The following is a 15,712-nucleotide window of genomic DNA, read 5'->3' on the forward strand; positions in this document are numbered from 1 at the left end:
TTTTGAGCGTTTTTAATACTGAAATTTTTAAAATAGACAAAACAAATTCAAAGAAATATTATCACAAAGAATATATAAAAAAATGTTTTTTAAGATATTAGAACACGTTTTTAACAAGTAATAGAATGTGTTGGGATCTTAACTAGTTAACACAAGGATTCCAACAAGTAGTAAGAACAATTAGTTAAGACAAAAGAGGGAGAGAAAGGGAAAGGGAGATTGTGTGACAGAGAGAAAGAGCGAGAGCCAAGGCTTGGCAAATCAAAAGATTGACTGACTGACTGACTGAAATATTTATAAAATAGTACTAAGGGATAATTATTATTGTTATTATCCCTATTGAACATCTAGTTTGTGTATTCTTCTTACTACTTTTATATCAACTTGAACTTTTGTCCACCATCTGTCGCTACTATGTAGTCCAGTGTAGTTAAAGTTAATGTTATCTTTCCATATTGCTCATTTTGGCATTTTGGTGGGGTTTACATATCTATACATACATATATATCAATATATATATATATATATATATGCTATGCTTTGCTTTGGTTTTTGATTTTCATTATTCATCTTGTTGTTGTTGTTAATCTTGTCGTGTTGTATATCATTCTATATGATAACTGTAGTAAGTGTTTGATTACTAAATCTTTATCTTGGTATATATAAATGTTTTGCATGTGACAGTTCACAACTCGATTTTCGCATTTTCTTTCCTTGAACACATGCAAATCAGTCTGTCTATATACACATATGTAGATATATATATATATATACATATGTATATCCGGTCGATTCAGTGTTTTATTGCTGAAAGACAGTCTGTTCAATTAGTATTTGCTTTCTCATCTCTTCGATTATTAGTTGCAATTTGGAAATATGTTTCGAAAAGTTCATTCTAATCTATATGTTATCTCTTTAACATTGTATATAACGTCTTAGTTCACAGTTCTATTACACGTATGTATATATATATGTATGTGTGTGTGTGTGTGTGTGTATGTATATCATATTTTGGAGTATTGCTGTATTAACACGGAACTAACTTTTAATGAGAGAAGGGATATGGATGGATCAAAGGCGGAGGCGGCATTTAAATCTTCTACAACTATTGCCAATAATTTTTTTTTTTGTTAATTGCTTGATTATTAAGATTATGAATTATGTGTGTGTGTGTTTGTAGCGCTCTTTTGCCCCGCCTTTGACCCACGCCCTCCATCCATTTTTTTGCAAATAACTTTTTGTTTAATTTTTTTTGGTCCACCTTCTCCCAAAGAATGTAACCTTAAGGATATGTTATGCTGGAGAAGGAGAATCGCGCCAAAGTGAATGTATAGAATGGATGGTTATGGTGGTGGTGGGGTGGTTAAATCGAACTTGGTGGTTGGCCTTTTGATTCGAGGTGGGTGAGTGGACACAGAGAGACATAGAGACAGCGAGAGAGATGAGTGACCATTTGAAATCTTTCTTTAGACAAAACTGAGCTCATGCCCACTGAGGGCATCAATGAACTCAAAGTGAGCGTAAACTCATTCACCATTGATGACATAGACCGGACAGAAGGCCTTCTCCGTATTAAGGCTCTGCGGCGACAGCGCTCGGACTGGTGGCCTTAATGTTCCAGCTGCTGCTGCTGGATTCACGCTGTCGCCGCCCTGTTCACTTTCACTTTGCAATTTGTGTACACCACCTTGTTGATTAGCATCATCTGTTTGATCTGTAGTTTCGGCTGAATTGCCACCACCGCTGTCCACTTCCTCGACAGTTTCCAATTCTCCGCCAGCTAAAGTTGTCGAGCAATAGCAATAGGATAGATTCGTTTTGAGATCCTCACAGAATTGTTGCTGCTGCGCAATACTCTGAATGCGCGAGCGGGCGAATTCTCACATATATGTGGGCTTCAGTTTGTATGCCCGTTTCCAGATCTCGCACAGGCAGACCGTCGAATGGAAACGATAGAATATGGCCAATGGCATCGAGACATGTGTGATTATTGTCCATGCCCACAGGCCATAGAAATTCAATTGTATGGGATGCGATTCGGCTCGAGACTTCTCCAATGTGCTGATCGCCCACATTGCCAGATTGACCACCAACATGAAGGTGACAATCTCTCGGCCAGGCTTCTTTCGTATATGCTCGGGGCTAACAGCCTGCCGTCGGCTGGCATCCAATATGAACATCGTCTGGCAGGCTGTCTGCACAATGGAGGCCAACGCATTGATGGGCACCAACATGTCGTCACTGCGCAATGTGAAGTGCCCGGCAATCACTGTGAAGATGTTATACAAGAAGGAGCCAGTCTGTGCGCCAACCAACAAGATGTCATCCAGCGAGAAACTGCGATAGGCATCGTACTGCAAATGCCGTATCTGTATCATGCCCAGCAAGGTGGCGATTGTGGCCGTTCCGTAGATCAGTAGCTCACAGATTGTCACCTCAGTGACGGCCATGGCCACGAATTCGGGCCGTGAGATTAGCACAAAGAATATGATCAGCGAGATAATCGTTAGCACCAATATCAAGATGCCCACAAACAGGCCCTTGTGGGCTCGAGCACAGTCCACCGAGTAGTGATGCGGCGAACGTTTCATCGGCGAGCTAATCATGTCTGGCCTCTGCGGTGTCTGAGGTGTCTGTGGACGCGAAATGCTGCGCCACATCACATACAAGATGGCCGCACAGATCAACGAGTACTCAATGGTGCAGGGGAAGAGAAACGGCGAGGCGTCCTGGACGAGGGTGCCAATGATGTTCGTGCGACGGCACTCGAATATCTGATATGGTCCCTTCAAGCCGCGCACCACACGGCTCAAATGATGGGCCGTGGCATCGGTGTGTTGGGGTATTATTGCATGTCCTCTGGAGTGGCCGGGTATACGATGGGATATCCTTAGAGTTCGATTCTCTGGATTGTAGAATGTCAATATCTCATGCTTTGTCTCCTGTATGAGAACATTCAGCCACACGGCCAGATTCGTTCCAATCATATGCATCAGACCAAATCGGGCTATGATCTTATACCGATAGACCTTGATCTGTTCGTTATTGAGGAATATGAAGTACATCTGAATGAATATGAAGGCCATGCGCGTGGCTGGTGTTAGGGCCAACAGAACATTATGACATTTTGTATCCGGATTTAATTCAAAGTATTGCCCAAACTCCAGACCCGAATAGATCATACTGCCAATGCCGAAAGCTATAAAATAAAGCAAACAGAAAAGAATCCAAATAATATATATCGAAATACACACACAGACACATGGATGTGCGGGATTAGCATCAAACAACTTGACTTGATTGACTCGATTGCCACTTACCCACTGCCCCCATGCGCAAATAGAAACTGCCATAATGATGCTGCCTGCCGAGGGGCGACAATAGCGAGGGGCGACGCACTTGTATGGCTGGCGGTAGACGACGATGAGTCGAATTGCTATCCGATGTGTCCGATTCATCCAGGCTATCCGAGGCACTCACTTTGGCCGTCGATTTGTTGGGCGATGTTGCTGCTTTGACACAAAATGGAATTTCAATATTGAAATTTCTTTCAACTCACTGACTGACTGACTGACTAAATTACTTACCAATTGGAACTGGTAGCTTGGGTCTTCCCCACAGTAATGTGGCATACATGAAGAATAAAAAGATCATGCTGCCAATATACAAATAAAGATAGTAGACCTGCAAAACAACAAATGAAAATAAACGACTTTTAGATAGTTTTAGGTTTGGGTTATTATTTCAGAGAGTTCAGGGAATTGGGAACACCTTTTTGGGCTTTATTCTCTCATTACTGAATTGGTTCACAAATATTTCAGATTCAGATTTATTGAAAATGGAATTAAAAAAGTTTCAAAAATTTCACTGATTGCACTTCCGGGAAGAGGAAAATCTCTTTTACTTACCTCATAAAACGATGGCGGTATATATGTTGATATAACTTCGGCCATGGGAAAAGCCACACCCATAACCACCAGCAATTTGCCATACAGAGCCGAGAAAAGAGTGGCCAGAGCATCGCCACTAAGGGCAAAATAAAAGGGGAATTAATTAAGGGGAAAAATGAAATTTTCCTGGATTAAAAACTCACGCCTTGACGCGCGGCATCGGTGGATAGACAAACGATGGTCGATGGGTGCGTTTGATGGCCGGCATAACGGGATAGTTGGTCAACTGATGAGAATGATACATAAGCGTCAATTGGCCCTCCGCCTGACTGGCACTCAGCTGATGACGATGATGTGAGCTACTACCGGGCGATGATGGCGATCCTGAGCTCTGGCCATTGTCTTCGTCATCATCATCGCTATCGCCCCCGCCGCCGCCGCCGCCTCCGCCGGCACCAATATCCCTGTCGCCATCTCCATCACCAGAGCCAATAATGATGCCAGAGGGTCCAGTGCTCTCGAGATTACTTTTGTGGGGCAAACTAGACTCATCAATGGTCACATGATGCTGCGATCCTGACCTTGCCGACGAACGTCCCGGTGATATTGAAGTGCCGGCACTGCCGCCGGACGCCGCCTCCACGCCCTGTGTGGAGAGTAGAATCGGAGTGGGAGCGGCCACTAATGAGATTGCCTTATCCGAGGGAGGAGCCGACTGCTGCTGGGCATAACTGCTGGGCACAGTTGGTGTGGGCACTCGCACACTGTGGGTATGATGATTCTGATGATGGGGATGCTGGAACTGATGCGGCAAATGGTAATGATGATGGCTGCTGGTGAAATGTGGACGCGGCTGATTGGTGACCACCGCAGAGGCCACCGTAGTCACCGAGGTGGCCGCGGCACTGGGCAATTGTTGCTTCTGCTCATCCTGGTAGCTCAGTATGGCCACCGGTGACTCGCTGCTGCTGCTGCTACTGGAAATAGACGTGGATATGGACGTGGAATGCATGGATTAGTTCGACTTCGACTGACGTTGCCTCAACGAATGGTTGGCATTTTGTTATTACGATTTTTTCTCTTTTTTTTTTTTTTTTTGCATTTGGGGACGCTGCCGTTTTGAAGATACCCACACTGATGCACAGATTGTGGTTTAATTAAATGAAAAATAATAATAATAATAATAATAATGGTTGGTCTGCTATGGCCTGTCATGGGGCGCTCAGAGACTGGGCTTCGGGCATTGAGCACTGACCACTGGCCACTGGCCACTCGACACTTGACACTCTGTTGCCATGGCATGTATCGTGTCGTTGGTGCCCAATCATCGTGCTCATTATATCGGATGCCAGACATTTCCGTCGTCCACGCCGACGACGCCGTCGACGTTGACGTTGACGTAGACGTAAACGTTCATGTTGTTCATATGCGGCATTAACAAAAGATCGGACTAAACACTTTGTAGAAATTCTTCGTTCACATGAAATGAAAGATTGCCGGGAGATTTCCGTTTGCAATGCATGACCTTTGGCATACAGTGGTTTTCCATGCGAAAGAGTGTTGGTAAAGTCTATGAAATTTATGTTAACTATTTTATTGCCATAATCTCCTATGTTTCACCTTATTTCTTTTTGAGATTAAGAATTTCTATAAAATTTGAAGATAATGTTGATGATGAACAAGTTTTAATTTGCCAAGGACTACTTATAAGTTCTTTCCCTGTTCCACTTAAGCATATAAATTTTCATTCTCACTTGTTCCTTTTATTTACAATTAGATTTCAATTAGCTAAAAATGTAATTAATTGCCAAGTGCAGTCAAGTGAATGCTAAAGTTTTTGGCTCTGAACTGTCTAAAAAAGTTAAAAACTATGGCAATTATAAAATCATTTGGATGGAATATAACAAAAACCAAATGTAGCTTGTGTGTGTACTAGGTAACTGCCCCTTGGCGGACGAACAAACACACTCGCACAGCGTGTTACTAAATTGCACTTAATAACAGACACGAAATGCTTAATGAAAACACACACACACACACACACACAATGAATGCCCTGCCCCAATCCTCAAAACCGCATTTTCATTCCCAGTTCCCATCATGGATAGCATAACTACAACCCCAAAAAAAAAACATGTATATATAGAGGATGAAAGACCTGCTTTGTCTCTTACTCTCCCGTTGAACTGGCAATTGAAACTAATCGCCAACGCCGCGGCGTCTAGTGGACAGTGGAAAACACATGTTTGATGTGATTAAAGGGAATGGCGAAATGCTAAATGAGTACAATATATATGTATATATATGTGAAATATTTATGGTAGACTGGATTGAATGGTTTAATTAAAGCTTGACAGGTAGTTGCTACGAATGAATACTCGAGTGTGTGAATCTGCCCATTTGTTTACATTCAGAGAGGAGGCTCTTCGAGACTTGAAATACTTGAAAATATGTTTGTGAGTTCTCTCATTAATTTGTATCTGTGTGCATGTGTCGCTTTTAGACGTTGGTTAATCAAATATGCGCAGGTAAAGAAACATTTGCAACAAGTGAGCTTATAAAATAACCTTGACATCGGCGGTTGCGGTGTGGTGCTTGAGGCGGGGGGTATGGGCGGGGGCGCTGAGTTGCCACAGGACTCCATTATACATGACTGCCGCTATGGGGTTAGGTCGTGCACTCAAGCGCACTTGTAATCAGATTTTTCAGAATGAAAGAAAAAAAAAAAACAGGAAAATAAAAACGTGCTGCATACTTTATGGCGCTCTGTTTTCTGTTCTATTTGCGTTGTTTCTTCTATTAAAAAATACCCTTTACACAGAGAGTAACATTTCACATGCAAAGATTGAAGATAAATTTTGAACTCCAACTTTGTGCAGGGTATCTTAAAGTCAGTTTTTTAGCTTGCTTTTCTTTTTTCGTTCTTTTTTTGTTTTTTGGGGTTGTTAACCTGACTTTGTGGCATGCCCTCGACAGTTGCATAAATGGATGATGATGATGATGATGGGCACACAAAGTAAAACGAAGTGAATGCTCAAGAGTGTGACACAAAGGTGAACCAGAAGTGAAACAGGTAAAAGCAACATGAATGACTTTTTCCAAGGCAAATACAAAATAAATCTGCAACCAATAGACGCATATTTAGTATGAGAATCAGTTAAGCCAAAGAATTTGCTACGATTTGAAATTTAATTTGCATTTTGTTATATTTAACCTTTAGTTAGTTGCACTAGCAAGTTATAATGCGATTAACTCATAAATATATAAAACATTTTGTCAATTTCCTGAATTTCCTAGAAAAAAACAAAAAACCTACAACTATTTTGTGTGGATGGGAAAAACTTTTACTGAAAATTTGTGTTGTTGTTGTCGTTGTTGTTGTTGCCACCAATTAAAAACTTTTGACGGACAGGGATGTGAAAAGTTTATGGAAATTTTTGATTATGTACTGAAACTAACAGTAGCAATTAGTGTACTTCTGGCCAGTGAATGGCCCCCATGACGGGGGGGAGAAGGGGTGGAACTGGTGGACTTGGCAGCAAACCGCAAAGTTCTCTCCCATTGAAATGTTGCACAACCAGAGCACACACACACACACACACAAACACAACCAGAAAAAGAAGGAGAGAGCACACAAACTTTCAATTGACCTATTTTGTACCTCAATCATGGGCGTTGGACTGACTCCAGCATTGTGGCAAGACCCAGGACCCAGGACCGAGGACCTAAGGTGACACAGGACAACAACCTGCCTGGAACTTGCTGCAACCTGCAACTGGCGTACACTGTTGCATAGCCAATCAAATCCAACAAGCAGACACAACGTGGCATATACACCCTTCAAATGCCGCATATTCTCTCTGGTTCTGACTGCAGTTCTGGCGTGAAACTTGTCCGGGTGTTGCACTGCTAACATGATGTTTAATTAATGCAAAGTGGAAGAAGGCGAGAAGGTACAGATGAGATGCCAGACACCTTCCCCCCTCCCCCCCTTCTGCATTGCAAAATGTGGGGAGAGTGCCACAAAGGGACATCATCATGCAACATGAGCATGAGTTGCTGCTGCTGCTGTTGCTGCGGCTGCGGCTGCTGCCGTTGAGTGCACGAGTTAAACAGTTTTTGTCTGAGCTATTAGCAGCAAACTAATGGAGGAGTCTGGGTGAAAGGACCCAAAGGCAAACGCTTATGCAATTAATGAAGTGTACGACAGGGACACATATACAGAGAGCAGAGCAGGACACAAAACCCAGCGACCACAACAGGGGAAAGAAGGAGCAAAAAGCTGGGGTGGGGCACAGAGACACACAAGAGTTCATTAGACTAGATAAAATCGAGTATAATGATGGTATAGATAGATGCATGAAAGTGCATAACAATTATCGTTTATCTGCCAAATAAAATGGAAATTTAAGTCAAAAAATTATTTGTCCTACTTTTTTTTTGCCTTGTCTATAATCAAATTGGTTCTTCATTGGAAACTTACCCGAATTGCTCCTTGGCGGCTGCCGCTGCGGCTGCTGTCTCTGCCAATTTTGGTGGACTACTGACCAACGGTGGACTGCAGACTCTTGGCGGTGTGGTGATCCTTGGCGGACTGTGCATTTGTCGCGGCGACAATGGCGAACACTTGGCCAATTCCGGCGGTGGACTACGCATCAGGGGCGGCGAGGGCATGGCCGGGGCTCCCTCACCCACTGGTGGACTTTGAACCCGCTGCGAGGCTGATTTAATCGAAGCCGCTGGACTCAGAGATTTCTGCGATTTCTGGGATTTCTGAGACTTCTGCGATTTCTGTGACTTCTGTGATGTTTGGGATTTGAGTGAGGCCTGCGGAGATAGTATTCCATTACCGTGAGCTGTGGCGGATGGTGGCGGAGTGGGAGCTGCCACAGAGCCAGAGCGGGATACCGAACGAGATGGAACTTGCGATCGTTGACTATTGGAGCGACTGGGACCACGACTGTCCGGCTTGGGCGATGCCGAGCCAGCGGCACTTGTGGAAATTGCACCACCAATGCCACCGCTAGCGATGCTGGCAGCTCGGGGCGAACTGATACAACTATCCACAACTGGCTCGTCTTGCAGTGAGATCTCCTTGTCCACGGACAATTCGTCGGTTTCCACTTTGGTGAGCTCTTCTTCCTCGTCCTCATCCTCCCGGCTGATGGGCTCCAGATCGGGCTCTTCGAGTGGCGGTGGCGGTATGAAGCCACGACCCGACTGATCCTCATCCAGCTCGGCGAAATGCTCTGGCGGCGGTGCAATAATCGAAGAAGCCGAATAACCATTGCTTGGTGGTGTCGTTATGGTGGTGGACTCATCTTCAGCGTCCAGCGATTGGCCGCCGCTCATGAGTTCCGGCTCAGCCTGTTGCTCCAAGTCCTCTTCTTCCTGCTCGGGTTGAGGTTGAGATCGCGGTTCCGATCTAACCAGCATCGGCGGTGTATTTGGTTGGGATTCTGTCTCGCTCTCCGATGAGGGTGTCAATGGTGGTATCTGACTGACATGATGGGCCGGTGGTGAGACCATGCGCGAGATATTCAACTGGGGACACGGCGGCGGTGTTACCGGCGGTGATGGTGAGGTAGACGGTGATTTGGTTAATGGTGGAGTCACATTCCCCTGCACATACGACAGATTGCTGGGCAATGGTGGCAATGGTGGCGGAGGAGTCGACTTCTCCTCATCATCATCATCATCATCGTCATCATCGCCGTCATTATCCGCCTCCACGTCATCCTCAACATCAACACTGGCCTCAACATCATTGGCCTCTTCCTCCTCTACCCCCTCATCCTCGACTGGGAGTGGAAGTGGTGGTGGTGGTATAATAGCTGGAATATCCAAATCCCTTTCTTCCTGGCCGTCGGCATCATCATCTGCATCTGCATCGGCACCGACACCGACACCGACACCGACACCATCCGCCTCATCGTCTTCATCGTCATCATTGTCGGTACGCAGACCAGCATCATCCATGGGCGATAATGGCGGCGGTGGTATCAATTCCAATTCTAATACCGAATTTATTGGCGATCCACAGGGCGGAGAGTTCGCCTCCTGACTTAATTGCTGCGGCGGCGGTGTCGGTGTTGGGGGCATGTCCTCCGTTTCGGTTAGTGTCGGCAACGGCTGACCCATTAACGATGGTGGCGGTGGTGGCGGTGCTCCGGCTCCAGCGGCAACCATCATCAGCACCTCATCACTCAGGCCCATCACTGTGGGCAATGGCGGCGGCAGTGGTTCAATAACATCGGCTGTTGCTATGGCATTATTGTCCACCTCCTCGATATCCGAATCGATGCCCTGGGCGAAATCCATGTAGAAATTATCACGGGAATCGCTGGAACCGCGTCGCAATTTCAGCGATAAATCCGGTGAGCTGTCCATTTTGTTCTCTCACTTGAATCTGATGAAGTTTTTAATTTGAAATTTTGTTGCTGTTGCTTCCTTTTTTTGTGTTGTTATTGTTTTTTTTTGCTTTTGCGCTTTTAGCGTTCCTTTCAATTTCTTGGCACGCACATTTTGTGTATCCCTAAAAAATGCACAAGGAAACTCTGTTACACACACACACGCACGCACTCACACACACACGCACACAGAGAGACCGCCACATTACATGTGTATGTCTGTGTGTGTGTGTGTGTGTGTGTGTGTGATATACAGCTTCTTCATTGCTAGGACCTCAATCTCTCGCTCACTCTCTCTCTCTCTCTCTCTCTCTCCCTATCTATCTCTCTCTTTCTGTCTTTGCTCTCTGGCCAAAAACTAACGATTATACGTTAAATGAAAGGGGGGCGTGGCAGTTATTGCAATTTTTGCTGCGCACTTGGCTCTTCTTTTACGCAACAAATTCCGCACACACACACACACAAGTTACGGAAAAGTGCGTAGTACGCACACAAACAAACAAACAAACAATGGGAATCAGTCAACCCCATTGGAATGTCCTCAAAAGGAAACCCAACCGCACCCCAACCCGTCCCCCGTCTCCTATGATTGATATCCCGCTTGCACCCCATATTAATGCTGCTTCAGGGGGTAGAGCAAACTTTTGTTTGTTTGTTTGTTTTCTTATCCCGTTGACTTACTGACCAAATGCACGGTTATAACTGACACGGCCTAACGGCACACTAATTCCCTCATCTATCCACTGTGTGTGTGTGTGAGCAAAAGAAAAAGTTTATATTGCGCCTGCAGGAGCAGAAGGATAATCATTTTTGTTTCAACCATTTTACCAATCACTTGCTTTTCCACATTTTCCTCATTTATATATCAGAATTTCCTTTTTGTAATTTGTTTTTTTCTGTGTTTTTTTTTTTTTGTCTTTTGCTGGCCTGGCCGGTTAAATCGTTTCACTTTGCCGTTCGGTGCTCGTTACTCGGTATTGTTTCGTTTCCGGGTCCGTGCCAGCGTCCGTATCCGGGCTTTTGAGGGCACACAAACATACACACACACACACACCCAGCACACGAGCGCAAATTTTGTGTGTGTGTCTTTTTTTTGTTGTTTTTTTTTTTCTGTTTTTATGTTTTTGTATTTCTGTTTCGTTGCTCTTCAGAATTTCCTCCTATCTGCGACGGCACTTAATTCTAGAATGAAATGCCAGTTAGTCAAGACAAAGCTCTGAGGCTGCCGACACGCACAGCCTCTCAGCTAGAGAGTTAACGGCAACATAGCGAGAGAGAGAATGAAACATAGAGAGAGAGAGAGAGTCAGCTGGAGAGCGCAGCTGCTGTGATACCACAGTGGATGTGCTAAGATTAAGGATTTCCCACAACTCGAATCTTTTATGATCTACTGCGCCGTAAAGTAGGCAACGGGTTTTTCTTCAACTTTTTTGGGTTTTACAAAAAAAAAAGCATCTATTTGCCTTGTCACTCAGAATATTTTTACTTAACAAAGGGCCCGTTTTGTTTTTTCAATTATAAAATTGATTTCTCTCCCATTGTGCCGCATAGCATAGCATCGGGCAAGCGGAGCGTTTCTGTGTGGAATGAGCGCGTGAAAAATGTCACTGCGTAGTGACGCCTCAATTGTGGAGCACTGCGAGGCCGGTATTATTACGAAATGTGCGCATGCCGCCAGCATCCATTAAGCACCCTCTTCCGCCTCCCGCTCCCAGAGACATCCAATCCGTACCGGAGACGTTGCGTCGCCCTGCCACAGTTCGTTTTACTGTGATGGAATTTCGCATATTTTGTTCTTGTGGTGCCTGTCGTAAAATTCTTCTTCTTTAGCTTTCTCTTCCGCTTTTTTCCTCTTTTTGTTTTGTTTGTTTGAAATCATGCTTTGAGTCCGTTTAGTCCTGCTACACACAGCGTCTGCGTATTGAAATTTCAATCAAATTTTTGAAAATTTGCCCGTTTGGCTGTAACTTTGACTGCTTTCCAGTTGATTTCAATTTTATATTATTTATTTTATTGATAAAAACTTGACACTCTTTAAAATTCTTTTAAGAAATAAAAATTAATATAAGTTAAATAACCTTTTATTATAGATCTTTGATGAGAATGATCAGAATAATCTTTCTGCAAATTTATGATAATTTAAATTTCCCGCCAAAGTTGCAACAGTCGTGCCAATGTCGAATCAATGAGTACAACTCCAACCGAAGAGCGCCACTGAGTCAAATTTAGGCGTTTAATTTGTTATCGATAGGTTTTATGTTTTTATCTATTTGGTCATTTTAGTAAACGATCTGGCAGCACTTAGAGTCCAAGTTGTTGTTGCGAAGTAATCACAAAACTGTGATGTTTCGTTTTAATTTTCGTTAAACAAATGCATAAGGTCAGCTTATTCAGCCAACTGAAGATATAAAAACAACGAAGATGAGTTCGCGCAGAACGAGAAGTGGTCCTATACTCAATTTTAAGGCAGTGCTTCTGGGCGAAGGTGAGTTTTGCTTCAACTACATTTTCGCTCTCTGTCTTTTTTAATGCCCCTGCTGACTGCTTCCCCCGCATTTACAATCTACGTGTTTTGTTTTTAGGATGCGTGGGCAAGACATCGCTGGTTCTGCGTTACATGGAGGATAAATTCAATAGCCAACATTTGAGCACCCTGCAAGCATCGTTTGTGACCAAAAAGATAACCCTGCCGGATGAGAGAAGGGCTCAGTTAAACATTTGGGACACAGCCGGCCAGGAAAGATTCCATGCCCTGGGCCCAATCTACTATCGCGGATCGGATGGTGCTCTGCTCGTGTACGATATCACCGATCAGGACTCATTCCAGAAGGTTAAATCCTGGGTCCGTGAACTAAAACAGATGCTGGGCAGCGACATAACCCTGATTATAGTCGGAAATAAGACTGATCTGGAGGACCAGCGTGCCATTGACTATGAGTCAGCAGTGCAATACGCTCGCACTGTGGGCGCCCAGTATGTGGAGACATCGGCCAAGGAGAATGAGGGCGTTACCGAGCTCTTCGAGCTGCTCACCCAATTGATGCTGGATCAGCGGCAACAGCAATCTCCACTGACAGCAGCAACTGCAGCCGGCGGCGGTGCACACAATCATTCGGATGCCATTAATGTGGCTGATGATCTAGATGTGGATCGTTTGGATGATGGCCAAGAAGGTAATAATGAATCGCATCGCTCCTGCTGTGGCATCTAAGAGGCTGAATTCAGGGCTCAGTAGCCAACAGCCGTCCATTGTGATAATTATCTAAAATAATAATATATATAGAAGATATGTACCCAACTGTATATATATATATATATCTACATATATATATCCACATGTTTATATATGTACAACTCTATCCACGATAACTATATACATATATATGTCAGCCAGAACGGATTTCTGTTATCCCAAACTTAATCCTAACATATGATTTTTATATATACATACATTTTTTTTTTGTTATGGACTAATCTATTGTCATTTGACGATATGGATTTGTCTAGCACCTTGTTCCTTTTTCACAATTTCTTTGTTAAATCTGTTTAATACAAACAATCAATTATAATACTTATATACATACATACAAACATATATACAAACAAATATGTTGCCTCTTTGTATGCGTCATCCTTATGAATTTGTCAATTTTTGCTCCACATTATGTCGTATCTTTGGACATTGTACGTATGTTTATATATACATATATATATGATATGTGTAGCTGAATGATAAGAACTTTTGCTGGCGATAGAGGTAGACTGCAGAAAGTCAAAATATCAAGTGTAAAACGAGAATAAGAAAGTAAAAGAGAAAGAGAGAGAATAGCAATATTTAAAGATACCAAATGACAATTTTGACTTTAATTTGCTCTTTATAAATATATATCATGAAATCTATATACATATATTAAATGTATCATCTGTTTAGTAAAAGGTTATTTATTTCTTTAAATGGCATTGAAGTTTGTTTACCAGGAATAAATTAATAATATATTCTCTTCAATTTCAAGTATATGTTTTTGTCTTAATATAAAGCTAAGAACCTGAACTAGTTAATAACCTAAGAACTAAAATCTGTTAGACAAGTGTCTAAGACTTCTTCTTGCTATTGAAACAAACTCACAATTTACGAATTGTTATAGTTATATATATGTATATGTATGTACACATTTGCTTAGTTAGGTTAATGTCAATGTTTTGACTGACTGAGTTGATGATTACTAGTAATTTTTAGTAATTAGTTGAGAATACGTTTTCTAGTGTCCACCTAATGTCAATGGTTTGAGTGGCTTTTGTTGCTAATGCCTTTTGGGCATTTGTAAGAAATTTCTTTAATATGTGGAAATCATTAGAGGCGACCTTTTCCTGTAGACGCCTTCTAGTTCGTGTTTAAGGAACATTAATTTCCATATTGGGACTGCATGAGAGTGCGAGAGAGAGAGAGAGAGAGCCATACATATGCCTTTTAAGGTTGGTGTCAGGGTCGTAAATACAGATAGATTGCACTTCAATTACATTTATAATTATTAGAACAATTGCAATTACCACAATTGCTAGACAAACACAACATATATAAGAATATATACATATGTATACATACATATTATTGGGCTAAGTAAGAGAAAGTCATGTGTTCAAATTCTCGACAGAATTTGTTTATTAATGCATGACTAGACACACAGACAACAAAATAGTAACTACAACCAAGAAGCAAGCAACAATTGCAGGTCTTTTGGTCGGAGGTGGAAGTCACACACACTCTTCTATCTTCCACCTCCCCTGCCCCCAATCATGGGGTTTTGGGGCCTAATAGAGCTAAAGCCAACAAATTCTGCTACCTATTTGATTGCCAACATTCGATGGAACATGAAGCTCATCGTTTTGATTATTAAAACATTTATTGTCTATGGATTCGTTACGGCTTACACTCTATTGACGCACTTGCTCCATAGTATACTTAAGATTTGGCACTTGATTAAACTGCAAACGTGAATCAAGTAAGTAAAAATCAAATGAATTCCAACTCTAATAATAAACAATAATTAACACACACTTTTTCCCCTCCCTAAGATGGCATTTTAATTAGTAATCATCTTTTTGAATGATATGATCGAGAGTCTACGATATCACAGACTGTTCATGTTTTATATATATTTCTGATCAGTGCGATAACTTCTATGGAACTTCTATTCAAGGAAATTTATTGATGTCTTTAACAATTTTAAAATAGCTCGAACTAGAAGAGTATATGAACTTCGATGCAGCCAATGTTATATTTTTCCTTATTTTCTTAAAATGTATTTGGTACAATTAAATTAGGGATTTTGAAAAAACATAAATCATTTATGATCGAATCGGTTAAAAATTAAATTCAAAAAGTTATACACCTAGACCTCGCTTTGCGTTGGG

General features: G+C 42.5%; 2 protein-coding genes across 2 annotated transcripts; one reads left to right on the top strand and one right to left on the bottom strand.

Moving 5' to 3' along the window:
* Positions 1-538: 538 nt before the first annotated feature.
* LOC6641237 (proton channel OtopLc) lies at positions 539-11,368 on the bottom strand. The gene is given in 7 exon segments (XM_023175336.2): positions 539-3,199; positions 3,321-3,509; positions 3,588-3,684; positions 3,909-4,026; positions 4,094-4,867; positions 8,374-10,425; positions 11,129-11,368. Coding segments are annotated over 6 exon segments (4,758 nt in total). The 5' UTR covers positions 10,281-10,425; positions 11,129-11,368; the 3' UTR covers positions 539-1,526.
* Positions 11,369-12,509: 1,141 nt separating this feature from the next.
* Positions 12,510-14,306, top strand: LOC6641476 (ras-related protein Rab-21). Its single transcript, XM_002064140.4, has 2 exons — positions 12,510-12,785; positions 12,883-14,306. The coding sequence occupies exons 1-2, from the start codon at positions 12,722-12,724 to the stop codon at positions 13,509-13,511; spliced, it is 693 nt and encodes a 230-aa protein (XP_002064176.1). The 5' UTR covers positions 12,510-12,721; the 3' UTR covers positions 13,512-14,306.
* The last annotated feature ends 1,406 nt before the right edge of the window (positions 14,307-15,712 follow it).

This window comes from Drosophila willistoni (genome assembly GCF_018902025.1).
Source record: "Drosophila willistoni isolate 14030-0811.24 chromosome XL unlocalized genomic scaffold, UCI_dwil_1.1 Seg141, whole genome shotgun sequence".
NCBI lineage: Eukaryota > Metazoa > Arthropoda > Insecta > Diptera > Drosophilidae > Drosophila > Drosophila willistoni.